Raw genomic sequence first — 17,442 nt, 5'->3', positions numbered from 1 at the left:
GTTTTTTAAGATAGTCTTTGTAGCAAGGAGCATACAATGCCCTCCCACATGCCTGTGCAGCAACCTCAAGTGTCAGCTCCTTAATCAGATATGTGGTTATGCAATGAACTGAACATGTTTTTTCCCCACATGAAACCAAAATATATAGACTACAGTACTGGCAATTACATGAACAGCCAAAGAATAAATCTCTTCCCATATGCACATAAAAGAAATATGTGTAATACAACAAGAGATCAAATACTTTTTCTGGACACTAAAATGTAACACACATAATATATGCAACTCTCTTCAATAAGTTACTCTGGAATGACTGCTAACTTTTTCAAGCTATTAAATGGATTTTCAACTTTTCCTTTTCATCACTGTAACACTGAAAGAGCACTTTCTCATGAGGGCTGTTCTGGACAGTTACGCATTTTTATTTCAGAGTAACAGCCGTGTTAGTCTGTATTCGCAAAAAGAAAAGGAGTACTTGTGGCACCTTAGAGACTAACCAATTTATCTGAGCATAAGCTTTCATGAGCTACAGCTCACTTCATCAGATGCATCATCCAATGAAGTGAGCTGTAGCTCACGAAAGCTTATGCTCAAATAAATTGGTTAGTCTCTAAGGTGCCACAAGTACTCCTTTTCTTTTTGCATTTTTATTTGTTAGCTTAAGAAATATGAGACTATATATTACCAGTAAGTATTAATAGAAAGTCACAAACCTCTTCTAGCTTGTCTTTGGAGGAAAAGTGAGATGTAGAGCCAACAATAATAGTTCTTATAGAAAAAGAGGCTAATTCAAACCTGTAAACAAGAAAGAAAAACTATACAGTAATATAAACAATATACCTATATCTGAACTGCACCTTGCATCAGTACAGAATTTCTTTACTAGTCTCTTTCTAGTATGTGAATATTTTTTAGTTAAAGAACTGGATATGTTCATGGAGGATAGGTCCATCGATGGCTATTAGTCAAAATGATCAGGGACGCAACCCCATGCTCAGAGCAACCTTAAACCTCTGACTACCAGAAGTCAGGAGCGGAAGACAGGGGTGGGTGACTCCGTAACTGCCTTGTTATGTATGTTCTTCATGAAGCTCTGGTATGGGCCACTGTCAGAGACAGGACACTGGGCAAGATGGACCTGATCTGACCCAGTATGGCAGCACCTTTGTTCTTATGAAGTTACACAATCAAATTAAGAATATTTTATAAACATATATCCTTAGCCATATGGATTTATAGCCACTGTAGACTATCAAACTGAAAGTGTTTTCTACTATCTAATTTGCTTTTCAGTATTTATGTTGTTTGAACTTCTCTCCATTTCTTCCAGAGGGAGGAAAAAAATAGACTAGTCAGTTTCAGCTTGTTTCTAGTCAGTTTCTAGCAGCCCTGTGCAAGCATGCATCCTGTACCACAGCTTGAAGTGAGGGGCACATGCTTTCTCTGTAATGAAGAAAGACAACCACTACTGTGCTCATTAAATTGTCCCCAGAACCTTCAGGGTTACTTCTTTAGATCAAGCGGTAGGAGCTAGTGCTTTTAGGGCCCACTTCCATAAATGTATCATATATAAAAAATAAGATAAGTGTCTTCTCTAGTGGAATAAATTATCCCTCTTTACACTCTTACTTGTCAGGATTTGCCACCAATGGTGGCTAAAGTAGATAAGCAAATACCAACTTTTTAAGAAGTCTGTTCCAGTTTTTTCTGACAAAATTCCAAGCAAGCCCCTGTCCCTCTGGATTTCTGGCAATAGCATGAAGAAGAGCTGCTAGATCCTGAGTCTTGATAACCTCACCTTCCATGCCCAGCTCAATTAACCTGTACAAATTAAAACAGATCAGACACCTTCAGCTTGTTTCTACTCAGCTTCTAGGAGGTACTGCTAGACCACTACTTAATGCACATTTCCTTTTGATATTCAAACATGGGGACTAAATGTAAAATATGAGTATGGAAAATAATGTGCAGGATGACAGTTCAGTGCTTTAAATATTAATTTGCAAGTTAACTAAGTGGTGCTACTATAACTTTTTCACATTATTGGAATAACTATACCATTGGCTTGTAAGTAATTGATTTTGATAGGGGCTTCTGCATAAAACCTAACATGGTAGGGCCCATAATCATCACGTAAAATGAGGTTCTTCTATTTTGTAAGAGGACTATTGGTTGCTCAGTAACTTCCAGCTCAAATCTTCTCAATTTACAAAGTAAAATGATTTATTTGACTTGCCAACCCTGTAAACCCAGAGTGTTATCTGAAAATCCTGGTGGAGTCTTTTTGGCTATTCATCCACACTAAAGATTCTGCATTCTGTAATTTTGTTGATGATATGCAAGCCAGAATAGAATCGAGCTCACTCTCCTGGAGCAGTATTGGCTCTGGAATGCTAACAAAGACTTGTTTTAGTCACTAATGTACTCAAACCTGACTGAATACAAACAGGAAACACATCTCTTAAGTGAGAACAATTCTTACATGGTCACTTTTCAGAACAGAACTACACTTCAAAGGATTCGAATTTCTTTGTTGCATGTACTGTATATATAGTAACTCAAGAGCTTCTTTCTAATGGCCTTTCATGTATCATCAACGTCAGGCCAAGATCCCTTAGGGTATCATCTCATCAATAATTATTTAGGAAAGTGATGAAGTAAATAAAAAAACCCAGTTCCACATTTTCAATCCGTTTCCCACTACTGTTGAGATTCTCAAGATTCCATAGCGCGTTAGTGAAGGAACTTGGTATTGTTTTGTATTTAATAATTGAGCAAAGACTATTCTTACTTTGTCAGTTTTTCACAGTGCCTGCTGGTTGTTAAAGCATAGAGGATTTTGTTCTTTTCTGCACCTGACACTGAGAGACTATACTGCTTCAGTAGATAATTCCACCCTGCTATTGTCTGTGCTCCAACTGAGTAGACCGTCTTCAGAACATCTGCTGGAAGGCTGTGGCATGAAACAAAGAAGGGGAAAGAGAAGGAGGGTCAAATGACTTTTGTAGCCCTGTGTAACTCTTTATCCTTTCTGTCTACATAGATATACAACGTTCCAAGAGTCATACACCAAGTTTGTTTACAATTTATCTTTCCCAATGCTCTCCCATAAAGCTGCACTGAAGGACATGGTAATGGTCAATTTTAGGGCTGTGCAGCATTTTCTGCAATTTTTTTTCCTGCCCATTTTCATGTCCCTGAAATTTCACAAGAAAATTATTTGGTTGCAAAAACATGCAAAATCAAAGATATTCATGTTACCATCTTAAAACAATTTGGGCCAGTTTTTTTCTGAAAGCTTGAAAAGATTTTTCACGAAAATGGGCCAGTTTAGAATTTATAAAAAAAATTAGAAAATTCTTAGAATTTGGAGCATTTTATAGTATATTGTGAATATTTCACACATCTTTAGTCAAGACATATTTCCACCTAGAATAATACTCCAGAAAGCAGAAATGCACTTTTCACCTTTTCTGTGAATCTATGTATTACCAGAAAATAGCTAGCCTGGAGGGATTCTAGTAATTTTGGACACTGATGATATGAGTTCAAGTAGGATAAGACAAGTGATCAGATGAATAAGAAATCCTCTTGTCTGGAAGTCTATTCAATACTCAAGAAGTCACTGGTCAGGTGACTGATGATTTCACCAGTTACCCTGTCCCTAGTCTTTCCTTCCTGGGGAAGATTATGGTGAGCCAACTATGACATTCACTCACTGTGTGACTTTGAGTGGCTGTAATTAGTACATGGGCTAGAACTTTTTGGCTCCCAGGCCTGTGTTTAGTACACTAGACCATACTCTAGGGAAGAACAGTACGTCCTTTGGATGGATGGCAGAGCAGTGAACTGACCTATAAACAGATTAGGAGACTTGCATCATTCAACAAGGACTAGAAATGCTACAGTGTACTTGTACTATTAAAAGGCAATGAGTTGTAGAGTCAGGGTATGGAAAAGGTCAATGAAAACATTTTGTTTCCTGTTACTGTATATCATGCACAAGCACCAGAAGTAAAAAAAGAAAAAAAAAATTGGATATAATTACAAAATAAGGCACAGGGGAGACTGGAAAGTGGACCAGTCTGAGAACTAACTGAGGTTCTAAATTGAGAACTAAATGAGAGACCAAGGAGAAAATAAATCCCATTACTGCCTGTTCACCGAAACTCTGGTGTTTTGAGACATCATTACAGTACACATGGAGCAGCTGGGGCAAAACAAACTATTCCAAAGCACACAATGTAATTAAATGTTAAACAAGCTATCAATTTATCCATCCACCCTCCCAATAACCTTGCAAAAATCTATTTGCCCACCAACCCAGGGAAAGTTACTTCTTTGGATGGGCAAATAAAATATTAATAGTGTTTTCATGATCACCAATCATCATTGTGCAGAGCAGGGGTGTGGAAGTAATTTTCTGCCTGGGCTGGTAAATTTCATGTAAGGCATGTATTTATGGAATTTCTAGCATATCCATCAGCAGAATAAACCACAACTGTAAAAAGTGTGTTATTTCTGTGTTTAACTGAGTAGGAAATGAAAGAAAGACAAGCACTAAATAATACCTTTAACTGGATTAAGACAGGAACACAGGACTATTGGTGGTAGATGTATATATTTTGTATCAACTCTTTAGGTTACTCCAGTCAAATATGTCCCCTATTGCTTATCCATTTTTAATATCCAGCAGTGAAGCAACAGTGGGCATCCTTATGAATCAAAACATCCACATTTACAACTTCTTATGTTGTAAGAAGTGTATGGTGCTCATCTACTGTGGTGTTGGGGGACTGTATAGTACCTGGCTAGTTAAATTTAGTAGTTACATTTACCATGGTACCATGCCTGTGGAATTTTTTTGTCCCACCCTAGTGCAGTAAAGTCAAGCATGGTAAGAAAAGGATTATATTCAGCCCCAGGTGCAAGAGGGGATAGGAAGGATGCATGATGAGCCTCCCACTTGCACATCCATGCCCGAGTTGGGAACAATGGTAGACCTTGCACTCATTCAAACTTCTGAATGCATGAGACTAGTGCCACTGCCAGAGCTTTGTTCTCCAAAGTGGATAAGAAGAGGTTGGGGTCATGGCCCACCAGGCCCTCTGCTGTGTACAAAGGAACTAGGAAGGCTAGACTTTGTACAGTGCACTCTTATAAAGGGTGCTGCAGTGGACCCCCTCCCTGGAGCTCCAGCAAGCATTGTGCCTCAGACACAGTGCCTCCTAGAGTTACTAATGTGGTTGTGCACCTCTGCCCCTCCACCAGTGCATGACTGAACTGAAGAGTCACAGCCAAGGCCTAAGCTTTGATTTTCTTTTAGCTATATGGATATGTGGCTCTTTCAAGTCAGGACAAATGAATAATCCAAAGGCCCAGACTGAACTGAAAAAGCAGGAGAGAAAGCTCAGTGAGCGAAGTCAGTAGAAAGGAGCAAGCAGCTGAAAAGTAATTAATACTATCTAACCTATTTGTTGATACTATACTGTAAGTCACACACACATACTAGAGGAAAAGGTTATTCAGTGCATTTTTCCCATTCCAAATTACAAAAAGTTTCCTATTCCAACTTTCCTGTAAAACCTTAGCTAGAAAGGCAAACTAAACCCCAGTACAGGATACCTAAGTGAAAAGGAATGTTAGAAAGCAGGTAAGCCATTTACTTTAACGTCCCACCAGATCCCATCCACTTGCTGAAAAGCTCATTTGCCTTCTGGATACAGGGAGGATATTGTAGCTCACACGCAAGCTTGAGGAGAGCAGAACGAAGCATTCTGTCAGAGACTGAGCCCTCATCACTCCATGTCTGCTTGTCAATCACTGGCTTAAAATGCTGCAGGATGTACCGCTGCAGAGAGAACAGATCACGGTTAGGCCCTAGTGCCACAATCTATGTAGTGCTGTGTAACCGTATATAAACCTACTTTTCAACAGTTACCCAGTTGTACTCCACTCATTAGAGCTACAGTATTCAGAAGTCATACTCAAATCTGCTATGGTATCTACTCCCAAACACTGTTTTGGGCTGAGTTCTTTTAACAAAGCATGTCCACAGGGCATCCGCAGCTGAGCTAGCTGTGATCATATTAAAAAAACATCTGATAAGTGCAGTTCTGCTTAACACAACATAAGTGGCAACAATCAGGTTTTTAAACATGATTACGGTTCTTTATGCAGAGTGAATAGGAATGCTGTGTCTCTCTCCCACACAAAGGACAGAGAAATTATTTATGTATTGGCCCCAAGGATCTTACAGCCTGTATTGACTTAACATAGGCAGGGGCGAAAGAAGGGGGAGGAAAGTAATGAGAGCTTTCCTGCTCTTATTAGCCAGGCGCCCTAGTGCCACTGGAATGCAAGCCCTGACGCCACGCTACTCACTCGGTGCAGCAGATTCATGGGGTAACTCCAACAACATGAGTAAGACCAGCTCGCAATGGAGCCGCAGAAACCACCGCCATGGGCCATTAGTGCATGAGTTGATAATGTGCAGAACGACAAGAGAGTGGAATAAGAACAGGAGTACTTGTGGCACCTTAGAGACTAACAAATTTATTAGAGCATAGGCTTTCGTGGAATGTGGTGTTTAGAGCTTGGCTAGTTTATACATAGAATCCTTCAGGAATTTGCAGATTTTTTCCTTCTCTTTCTCTCTCTCAAGAGAGGAGAGGAGGACATTTTCTGAATACTAACTGAGCACTCGTTCCATGTGTCCCAATTCCTTACAAATAAAATTTAATGACAAATATTTTTTTCAAATTAAAAATGGACCTTAAGGTTTTCTGTGACATCAGAAATATTTCTTCTCTCCATCATGTGGTAGAACATTTCCAAGTAGCCCAGGCCTTGCAGAAGTACTACTTTACTGGATTCATGTCGGAGATATCGCATCAAATCAAGGGCTGTGTGCAGCGATAACCTTCCTGCACTGAAGAAAAGAATATACGCAAGCTCAAAAGGTGCACAGTTCATAGTTTTGTCAAAAGAACTAAGGGTTGTAAACCAGGTGTGCTGGGCCATATTCCCAATCCTGCTGCTGACTAAGGACCCGATCCACTACCCACTGAAGTCAATGGAAGTCTTTGACTTCAATCGACACTGGATGAAGCACTATGTGACCTTAGGCAAATCACTTAATCCAAGTTTGTGTGTGAGTTTTTGCATCTTCAACATGAGGATAATTATTGTAAGACTTTTGGGACCAGAGTCATTTTTCTCTTATTTTTGGAGGTCTACAAACATAACAATAAAACTTGCCTGTCTCGCAGGGTGTTCTGAGGATTAATGTCTGAAGTGCTTTAAGTAAAAGACAATATAGAAATGGACATTTTTATTAAACTGGTCTCATGGATAGCAGGTATGACTGCCTGACCTAGTTTTCAGTGCTCTATCATTTGCTTTGTGCCATACATTCTGTCTTTTGATGTAGAATCTATGTGGGTTACTCAAGAGAGAGCATGAAATGTCATCTTCAGTTATTTGGTTCAGATAAACCACAATAGGAGGTCAAATCATTGGTGAGCTCTACATATGTCTTGCAGATACCCCTTTATATACAGAATTCACAATTCCTTAAAATTCTCCACACAACAACCAAAGTTATCCCAGGGATCCTCCATGGAGTCAAGAAGAACCACCCATCCATCATCATGGGTTGCCTCTTTGCCCTGTCAAAGCCTTGCACTCTCTCTTCACATGCTGTGGTCCCATTACTCTACCTAGCATTCTAGAGGGTGAACAGTCTTCTCTAATCATCTTTAAATTACCTGCCAGGAGGTGCCCAAAGAACAAGAGAGAGCAAACAGTTACAAAGAACTCAGCCAAAGCAGCACTGGGGAGCAGACACCATAGTAGGGTTTGAGCATGACTTCTGAAGACTGTAGCTGTAGTGAGTGGAGTACAACTGAGTGACTGTTAGATTCACTGATGTTCATGGCTTCTGCCAAAATATCAGAATTAATTGCTAAAAAAACCTCTGTGACCAAGTGTGTCAGTCTTTCTTCCACAATGCACCAAAGAAGACTGAGTTAATGGTACAGCCTTAGAAAGAACTTTACAAATAATTATGCCCGACAAAGGGATTATCTGAGCTCCTGTGACTCCGCTCCAAGTATAATTCTGCACTGTTTTCATGCACTTTGCCAAGAAAAGATGCCATGTTCATGAAGTTCTACAAACTCTGCTTTGCCCATTTAAACGGCAGAAAGAAAAGGATCACTTCTCTACTATGACTTCAGGTGATGCATATCCTATCTCTAGCTATGTGTTTCAAGAATTAATGCTTATTTTAGAACAGTGTTCTTAGTTCTATACATATTAGATACTATCTTTACTTTAGACTTTTTATTAATTATATTTTCTTTTCTTGTCTACAAGGTGACAGAGTCCTGCACTTTTGAAAGAAGTTATTGGAGCAAGAAGCAGCAAAAGCATTACAGTATTTCATGTGACCATTATCTTGTACCTAGGTACATATATGGGCCTCATCACCCTACTATCTGAGCACCTCCTGGTCATGAACAGATTTCATCGTCATAAAACACTGTGCCAATCCCCATTATGCAGATGAGGAAAAGGGTAGAGTAAGTGACCTGCCCAAAGGCACACAGGAAATCTATGGAAGTGACCCTTCTCCGTGAACGTAACAAGTGCTACCCCACAGGCTGAGTGGAGACACTCACACCATTTAGCCATCACTCTAACCCTGCTGCCCCAGTGGCACAACACCACAATAATCCGTGAGTTCTGTGGGCTGTGTCCAAACTTGGGGAGTGGGGGATGCCTTACCCAGCTCTCTCAAACCTCCTTATTGGCCGTCCTCCTTGGAAATGATTCAAGCAAGCATGTGCAATTAAAATAGTGCATGAAATTGACAGCTAGCCTTTCTTTAAATTAGTTTTCAAAGACAGAAACCTGCTGTCCAAAACATAGTTTCCAGGAGGAATGCATTATTTGATCTTTCCCAAGCGAAGTCTTCAAAGAAAATTAAAAAGAAAGAGGTGGCCTGTCTTTATGGGAAAGAGCAATGAGCCCAAACCATAACCACATGCTGGTAATTGCCTTCAGTGAAATTAAGAGAAAGATGATGAAGTGAAAGCCAAACAGTTTTTCCTCAGTCTCTCTGTATCTGGATTCTACACACCTATGAGGGGGGCTGTTTTGTTCAAGGAGCATCACTTCACGGTTATGCTTGACCTAGGAAAGCTGGGAAATGTTTACTCCTCTGCCCTTGCACAGTCTCTCTCACTATTAACTGTAACTAAATATTTTGCTGCTCAAGGCAATCCTCCTTTCAGCCTGTAGGAGCATCAGCACTATGTTCAGGAAATGAGTTCTGTGTCTTTGGCTTCTGGAGCAACATCACAGAGAGTGGTACTAAAAATTAAATTTGAACGTGCCTGGCTTTCACTCTGATGGTCCAGTTTTCAACAGGAGCTTGCCCTCATGCTAACAAAAAAGTGACCCTGTGACTGGGCATGAAACTACTGCCAAGGGCATGTTCATACTGGTGCAAATTGTTAATTAGACACCTTTGTAAATGTCTGAATATGCATTCATCCAATTTGCACATGACACAGCAGTAAATGTGTGCACCGTAGCGGGTGCAGTTTAATCTTTCGTTTTGGCACACAGATCTTTGCTTCTTCCCTGTTAAAATTTGGTATTTTTTTCATCAGATTAAAATAGGAAAGGTGTGTTACCTGACCAGTTGAAATCCATTGTGGATCAAGTTCACCCGGTCCTTGTGGCTGAAAAGAGTGTGGTTCTGATCCAACAGTTTAATGATGTTGTCCCAGCCATTCCCTTCATAGTGCACAATATAATAGCCATTCATGTCCACATTGAATTTCACCCAGGCGACCTCTCCCTCCAGTTCTAGTGTGTCTGAATGGGAGAGATTCACATGGAAATTTATTTTTTTTTACTGCATATGAAAAATTAAAATGAAAGCACAGGCAAGTATTACAACTGTCAGTGGCTTCACCTGAGGAACTGTGAGATTTACCGAGAAGACACCTGAAAATGGAATTAGAAAGTTATTTGCTAACCTGAAGTCCTCATCCCAGAGAGTTTTTATTTTGGGGATTGTCTACACCAGAGGTGGGAAAACTACAGCCCGTGGGTCACATTCGGCCCACGGGACTCTCCTGCCTGGCCGCCTGCCCCTGCCTGGCCTGGGAGGCTCACCTCCGGCCCCTCCCCCGCAGCCTCAGCTCACCGCCGGTGCAATGCTCTGGGGGAGCGCAGCTGCAGAGCCCAGCCTGACCTGGTGCTCTGTCCTGCACGGTGGCATGGCTGGCTCCAGCTGGGCGGCGCAGCTGTAGCGCCGCCAGCCACTGGTGCTCCAGGCAGCGCGGTAAGGGGGGGTTGGACAGAGGGCAGGGAAGTTCAAGGGGGTGGTCAGGGTGTGGGGTGTGGATAGCGGTCAGGGTGGTCAGAGGGCAGGGGGGTTGAATGGGGGCAGGGGTCCCCAGGGGGCAGTCAGGAAGGAGAGGGGGGGTTGGATGGGGCAGCGGGGGGCAGTCAGGGGCAGGTGTTCCAGGGGCAATCAGGGGACAGGGAGAAGGGGTGGTTGGATGGGGCAGGGGCCTGGGGGGGGGCAGTCAGAAATGAGAGGAGGGGTTGGATGGGGCGGCAGGAGGCAGTCAGGGGCGGGGGGGGGGGTCCGGGGGCGGAGGGAACAGTGGATGGGGCAGGAGTCCTGGGGGGGGGCATTAGGGGGCAAGAAGCAGGGGGGTTGGGATAGGGGTCGGCGGCCGGGCCACCCCTGGCTGTTTGGGGAAGCACAGCCTCTCTTAACTGCCCTCCATACAATTTTGGAAACCTGATGTGGCCCTCAGGCCAAAAAGTTTGCCCGCCCCTGGTCTACACAGTGCATTAGTCCACATCAGAGGGGTGTAAACTCTTGTATACACTGGCCTGTCACACATCAGCTGGCCTGAGTGGGCCTGTTGGCTTGCACTAACAGTTCCCTAGTACACATTAGTATAGTCCATTTTCAAACATTAGGGAACTTTTAATGCACCTCTCTAGTGTGCATTAAAATGTTTATCCCTTCAGTATGGACTAGCACACTATGTAGACAAAGAGTTTAGATTGAGAATATTTCAACAGGTTGAGAACTCAGTGGGATTTATGGGCTTGGTAATGGGAGACAGGTCCTTTTTCCTCTTTCTACATTGCTGGATCAAATCCTGTTTAGGCTGCAAGATCAACAGTTGTTGCCATTTTGAAGCTATTTGATGGCTTATGTGAAATTGGCTGGTGTTCTCTGTCCATTTCTCAGCAAAGAGACCAGTGACTGAATAGACTTGGGAACAAACTAAGGTAACATAATCCCTCCAAGTCAGGGTACCTTGCACAGTAGCTGGCCAGAGGCTGTGTGGAAGAATTTCCATTGCCAGTACAGGACCTCTCCCAAGCCCTAAATGCTCTCTCAATCTTTTTTTATTTGTCCCTACCTGTAATCATTTCCCAGTTTTGGCCATGATAATAAAGTTAATATTTGTGTGTGTTACTTAGAAGAAACTCTTAGAATTAAAATTCAGTTCTTAAAGCCATCTGTATGTTTTATTGACAATGTTAGCAGAAACTCCAGCACCTTCCCCTGCGCCTCCCTCTCCCCCCGCCCATATATATTAATCTTTAGAGTAACATACAGGTCTGCCCACTAGCGTTTCTAGGAGAGGACCAGAAATTCTCTCTGTCAGGAGCTGCATCTTGTCTTCCTCAGCTAGAGACAAGAGCATGGTAAAGCAGGAAGGGGAAGTAATATAAAGAAGGGAACAAAGAGGGCTCCCCAGAGGGCCAACCCCCAACACATATCCTTAAAATTAATTTTGTTTAGGAAATACATTTCTTTTAATTGATTAGTAAAGGTCAACCTGTTGTTCAGTTAAGGCAATCAATTTACTGATTACAAAACCAATGATCAGAGTTCATTACCTGTTTTAGTTTTGAATATGTGTCTGTGAACAGTGTTGGAGCTGCTGGTGACGTATGTGAGTGGGATATGCCAAAAATACCTGAGAGATAAAGAAAAAATACAATAAAGGAACATTTGCTTCCACAGAAGAAGATGGATTTGCTTCATCTGTGTCTGACTAATCCTAAACTGGCGAGCAATAGAGAATGAGACTGAGTGCTAGAAATGTTAATCGTGGTATAACCATGCAGAAGTCCACACCAACACTAACAGAAATACCCCTCTCAATAAAGGATCACTTCTCTATCTGGGTTTGAAATGGCACTCTACATGCATATAAGGGAAATCTGCATATTTTAAAACACTAGCAGATCAGTTCTCTCTCCCACTGGATATTAAGTGTGTGATCCTCTCTTATAGAAGGATAGCCTCATCCTACCTCTACTAGGGTATCAACCAAGAACACATTTCACTTTTCAGCTCTACCCTTTCCTGTGGTTAAGTCCTCTACAGAGTTTCCCATTATATAAATTCTTGTTACATTTGCCTCTTATGTAGTCCTACCCTTACAGCCAGCTTCTGATTTGCTCCATGCCAGTAGCCAGGAAAGTGGACATCTGCTGTCCATCCTTGCCAAGTCAGCAGGAACACTTGTACTATGCCTCGTTCACATACTTCATGTCACCTATTGATAAACTTATCTCCTGCTTAAGCTGACCTAATTATATTAGACGGTGATAATGTAATATCAAGCTGCCAGAATATCAGGTACCTTTTCCTATACTGGAAACTGCAGCAACAGAACAAACACCACATAAGTAGTATTACCAAAGTAAGGTAAGTGTAGATACCTTGACTGCAGGTTAGCCCATTCAGGGTCTTCTTCAAAAACACCCTTAAGGAAGCGCTCCTGTCGCAATCTTAAGGTGTTCCCTTCGCATTTAACAAGAACCAGTGGGATCCCTTTCTGAAGCGTCCAAGTGTTCATCATCTCTTCAATCTCTGTAAGTTTCCCCATATGACTGAACTGAAATGACCATAGACAAACTATATTCAGTGACACACTTAAAAGTATCCCCCAAAAATAAATCTGTACACATTTGGGTTTGCAGGCCAGAGACCCAGTGCTGGCAATCTGATAGACTCTGGTTTGACTTTTGGTTCTGGGAGCTAGCCAGGACTAAATGAGCAGCAAGTTTACATGCCATTCAAGAAACCACAATGGTTCTCCCTGCAAGAGCGATGGTTATGTACAAGACATCCATTTAACCAATAATGGCAAAGACGGTAAAGCTTTTACACTGGGAAGCTGTTACAGTAAGAATGCCAGTACGGGTATTTACATACACCTACAAATTCTAAAGATATCCTTGAGAGGCATAGGTTTCCCAGTCCATCTTCTCTGCAGCCAAAAGACAGAAAGTTTTGTTTTGTTTTTGATAAATCTCCTGAATGTGTCTCAAAGAATAATCTCATGCCTCATCCAAACAGAACTGGAAGACAGTAGAATTGTGTTCTGTTCCTGGCTGTGCCATACACTTCCTGTGCGACTTTGGGCAAGTCACAATATACCTAGCAGCAAGTCGCAAATGGCCTAATTTTCAAAGGTGCTGAGCAAGGCCACAAACCAAAATTTGGACCAGATTCTTGGATGCTTTGTGGCCAAGCTGTGCTGATACACCTGTATATTTCTGGGGTATTCCAGAATAAAAATGCATCATGCAATAACGTCATTCAGAAAAAGTCTGTGATTCAATTTATTAACCAATAACATACTGTCCAGCACGTGACATACAGTGGGATTTCTTTAGTTCAAAGCCATTCCTTTCTCCTAAATTTTGGCTTATTTTTGGTTTTTTAATTCACTCTTCCTCACTGCAACCTTATCTCTAGTGAGGAAAACAAGTGACAAGCTCCACTGCTTTATAGTTTAAGTCCAGGAAGTGCATTTACTAAATGCAGCATATCTAGAATTGCTTTCTCCAGAGCCTGCGTGCATCAAATCAAGGGCAAGCTCAGCAGTTGCCAGTCTGAAGAACTGAGATGCAAGATTTGTTTACTAAGCCCTAGAGTCGGCAGCAGGACATCTTGTCATATCATCACCTTGTCATTCTAGTGTTTTATCTTCTAACAATTTACTTACTGTGCTGCTAAGGGGCCTGGAAGCTGTATAGCAAAAGTTGCCAGAAGAGAAGTCACTTTCAGAGCAGGTCTGTAAAACATAAAAGAAATGTGAATCCTGACACATGACATATTTTTAGAAGAGTTTGTTTAAAAAAAAAAAACACAACAAAAAAACCAGTAATACAGCAAAAAGAGACCAATCAAATAATTTAGTAAATCTGAAGTTACAAATGCCACTCACTAAATAAAGGGCTACTAATGACAGACCCTCATCAGTGCTTCTTAATCTCTCATTTGAGCATATTGAGTAGGTATGTTTGTGCATAGATAAATTTAACAGTGACAGACAATATATCTATACATTAAATTTTTCCCATGTTAAATTTGTGCTCTTATCACTATTAAAGGGGAAAAAAACAACTTAAGACCTTTTCAAAAATACCAAAAATATACAATAGAATCCTTCTAGTCAGCACCCAAATAAACGGCATGTCTGCTTTAATTTATGCGGCTGTGCATCTCCTGGCAAGGAGGAAGAAGTCTCTATCTCCAGGCTCCACAGAGGCAGCCCCACCCCAAAATGCTCTACAACACAAAAGCAAACATAACTGACTACTGGGCCATCCCCCAGTGTTCCAGTTGTGGGAGAGGCATTCTGCCCTTTCCTTCAGGCTTGGTTCCCAAACAGTCTCTGCTCTGAGCATAGCTTGCTCCTTGAGGTCTTGCTGATCCTCCCCAGTGACATTACAGAGACAGGCCTGCTAGGCAGAGCAGTCACAAGTGAAGTTGCCTTTCTGGCCAGTCAGCCCTGAACTGCACCAGGCTCTCTCCTTTTATTCCTTCTCCAGGTGTAGCATTGGCTGCAGGTATAGCGGGGTGGGGCTAGCTGGGCCCAAAGTCTCTCCTTAACTCCTTCTCTGCTGATGTGGGACACTCTGCCCCATCACAGCAGGCATCTGCCATTCTGATTGGTACATGCAATTGTAGGGTTTGTGAGCAAAGTTTGCAGATGCATTTGCATCAGACTGGTGAAAATTTGGTCCATAATTCAATCCTTTGTACATTGCCCAGCATGAGCAATTCCTGTGAGCCTGTGATAGTTGAGACAATCACTTTTCCATTTCCATGCGTGTCTGTGTTGCTGTATTACAGTTTCATACTACTCATGTCCAGCACCCACTATTCAAGGAAATTTTGACCCCAGTTCCACATGATCTATAAGTATATGCCTAACTTTAAGCATGGTGAAATCAGTGAGATTTCTTGTGGGCTTAAAGCTAAGCATGAGCTTTGCTGGATTGGGGCTAGGGTGGTGAAAGATAACGAGAGAGTTGTAGGCCCCATTCCTGTAATGAGCTCCAAGTGGAGGAACTCCTGAGCCTGTGTGGAGCTCATGTACTGGGCCATTTATTTGGAATGTGCTGGGGTTTTTTCAGCACAGATGGGATCATCCTGATTATTTTAATGTAGTTTTGGTGAAGGCAACTGAAAAAAAATTGTATGCAGTATAATCACTAATACATTCCTCTATTAATTGCATATAAAATCCAAATTCCCTATTTGCAGCTACTGTATACATGGATATAATACAACATATTTCAACAAAGGACAGAACTTGCATTGGCCATGCTGTTCCACAAGTCACCATTCTTTGCATTCCTATAGCTGTACTTCTTCAAGTAGTGAATTATTCCTTTCTGGAACACCACCTCAGATAGGAAATCTTGGAGCATCTTCAAAATACAAGCTCCCTAAAATAGAAAAGTAGCAAGTATTCAAACAAATGATTTTACATTACATTCCTATGCGCACGACTTGTTTAGCTAGTGATGGTTAAACTGAGAGCTTAAAGTGTATTGCTAATGTGGTATGAATAAAACAATTGCTTCAGCAATATGTACTTAATGTTTTCATTAGCCAGGTGAAAATGGGTATTCAAGACATGATGCCCAAAGACACACTGGCTGGCTCCTTGAAGCATTCTGAACTGCCACAGCTACCATGGAGACCTGTTGAGGTCAGGTCACTGGTATTCTTTAGCATAGCATAAAGGTTTTGAAATTTATTTGTAATATTATTATATTATAACTTTTGCCAGTGTCTGATTTCAGTGCTGTCATATTATGTGAAAGGGTATCCCAAAGAAAGTGGAATTGTCCCTATGGATAATAACCAAGTTCTGTAATTTTGTATCTGACAGTGGATTCTACAGACAGAAAACTGCAAACAGCTAGAGGTCATTAATGACAAAATTTCAGTACCAGCAAATGGATTCTTGTTATTTGCAGACATATTCATTGACTCCAGATTTTAGACCAAAGAACAGTCATATTACAATAATGGGCACTAAAATTCTTCCTCCTCTGCCTCTGTATGCAGCCATATTGACTCTGGTTAATCTTATAGTTAAGGTTGTTCTTCAACAATATAACTAATAGAACTTGGCATTTCATTATGCTTTTCATTTGAAAGACCTCAGAACTCTTTATAAAATGTAATTAATTAATGTTAGTACTAAAGAGTGTGCATGCATCCACATGTTTGGGCAACTAACTAATTTAAAAAGCTATTAAAGAGGATGATTAATAAACTTAAGTCAAGAGTTCCACACAAATTCACATTAGTATTCTATCAGCTTCCAGTGGGGATCAGATACTGATCTGACTTGGTGAAAGAATTTAGTATCTAGAGTAAATGCCAATTCTGTTTCACATGGAGTAAGTGCATAAAGTAATTTCTTCTGTTGCTTTGGGTAATAACTATCAATGAATCTGCAGTTTAATATTGTTAATATAAAGATCATAGAAGTACACCATAAAGCAAGTAATGTTGAATGTTTATTACTACTACTGTCATATGTATTTAAAACTCATAGAATTCAATGTCCCCTGCTTTGGTCTCTGGGTGTATTCAACTTTAATCCTAAACATTTGATAAATACCCAAAATTATATTGGGTATTGGCCTTATTCTCTTGGAATCCCCAACAGAATCTTTGCACTGGAGCTGCCAGTTCTTCTGCTCTTCCAAGCAAAGGTAGCCTGAAGTTAGCTAAGAGCAGGACCACTATGTTGACTGGAAAGCCTTCTTGACTTCATCTGTGTTTTATACATCTCAAAAAGGACTTGGGCCTTGTCTACATGGGACAGTTGAACCAGTACAACTTAATGTGAATTTAAACCAATATAGTTTTAAAAGTACTAACTCTTCTGTGGACACTCCTATTTTAGTAAAGGAGCCACTTACTTCCAATGATCTTAAATCTACTGAAAATCAGTTTAAGTGAAACTGAAAGAAGCCACACAAACCAAAATCCACACAATCTTTTGCATTGACTTAAACTCTATTTTGTTCAATAACTGGTTTTAGTTAAACTCGTGCAACTTTACT

General features: G+C 41.0%; 1 protein-coding gene across 5 annotated transcripts in view; it reads right to left on the bottom strand.

Annotated features, from left to right (window-relative positions):
- LOC102930540 (endoplasmic reticulum aminopeptidase 2) overlaps positions 1-17,442 on the bottom strand; it is a 34,508-nt gene that overhangs the window by 3,132 nt on the left and 13,934 nt on the right. For 3 of the 5 annotated variants that reach the window (XM_037903291.2, XM_007054085.4, XM_043546744.1), the window contains 10 exons: positions 15,673-15,804; positions 14,073-14,141; positions 12,781-12,956; positions 11,950-12,029; positions 9,705-9,888; positions 6,775-6,931; positions 5,667-5,851; positions 2,792-2,953; positions 1,681-1,821; positions 714-795 (listed from right to left, as the gene is read on the bottom strand). In XM_037903291.2, the coding sequence (XP_037759219.1) occupies positions 714-795; positions 1,681-1,821; positions 2,792-2,953; positions 5,667-5,851; positions 6,775-6,931; positions 9,705-9,888; positions 11,950-12,029; positions 12,781-12,956; positions 14,073-14,141; positions 15,673-15,804 (1,368 nt within the window). The remainder of the gene's footprint in view (positions 1-713; positions 796-1,680; positions 1,822-2,791; positions 2,954-5,666; positions 5,852-6,774; positions 6,932-9,704; positions 9,889-11,949; positions 12,030-12,780; positions 12,957-14,072; positions 14,142-15,672; positions 15,805-17,442) is intronic. The other 2 variants (XM_037903292.2, XM_043546745.1) reach the window with 2 other exon arrangements.

Source organism: Chelonia mydas, chromosome 5 (assembly GCF_015237465.2).
Source record: "Chelonia mydas isolate rCheMyd1 chromosome 5, rCheMyd1.pri.v2, whole genome shotgun sequence".
Classification (NCBI taxonomy): Eukaryota; Metazoa; Chordata; order Testudines; family Cheloniidae; genus Chelonia; species Chelonia mydas.
The sequence above is the reverse complement of the archived record's forward strand: the minus strand, read 5'-3'. Positions and strand labels throughout refer to the sequence as shown.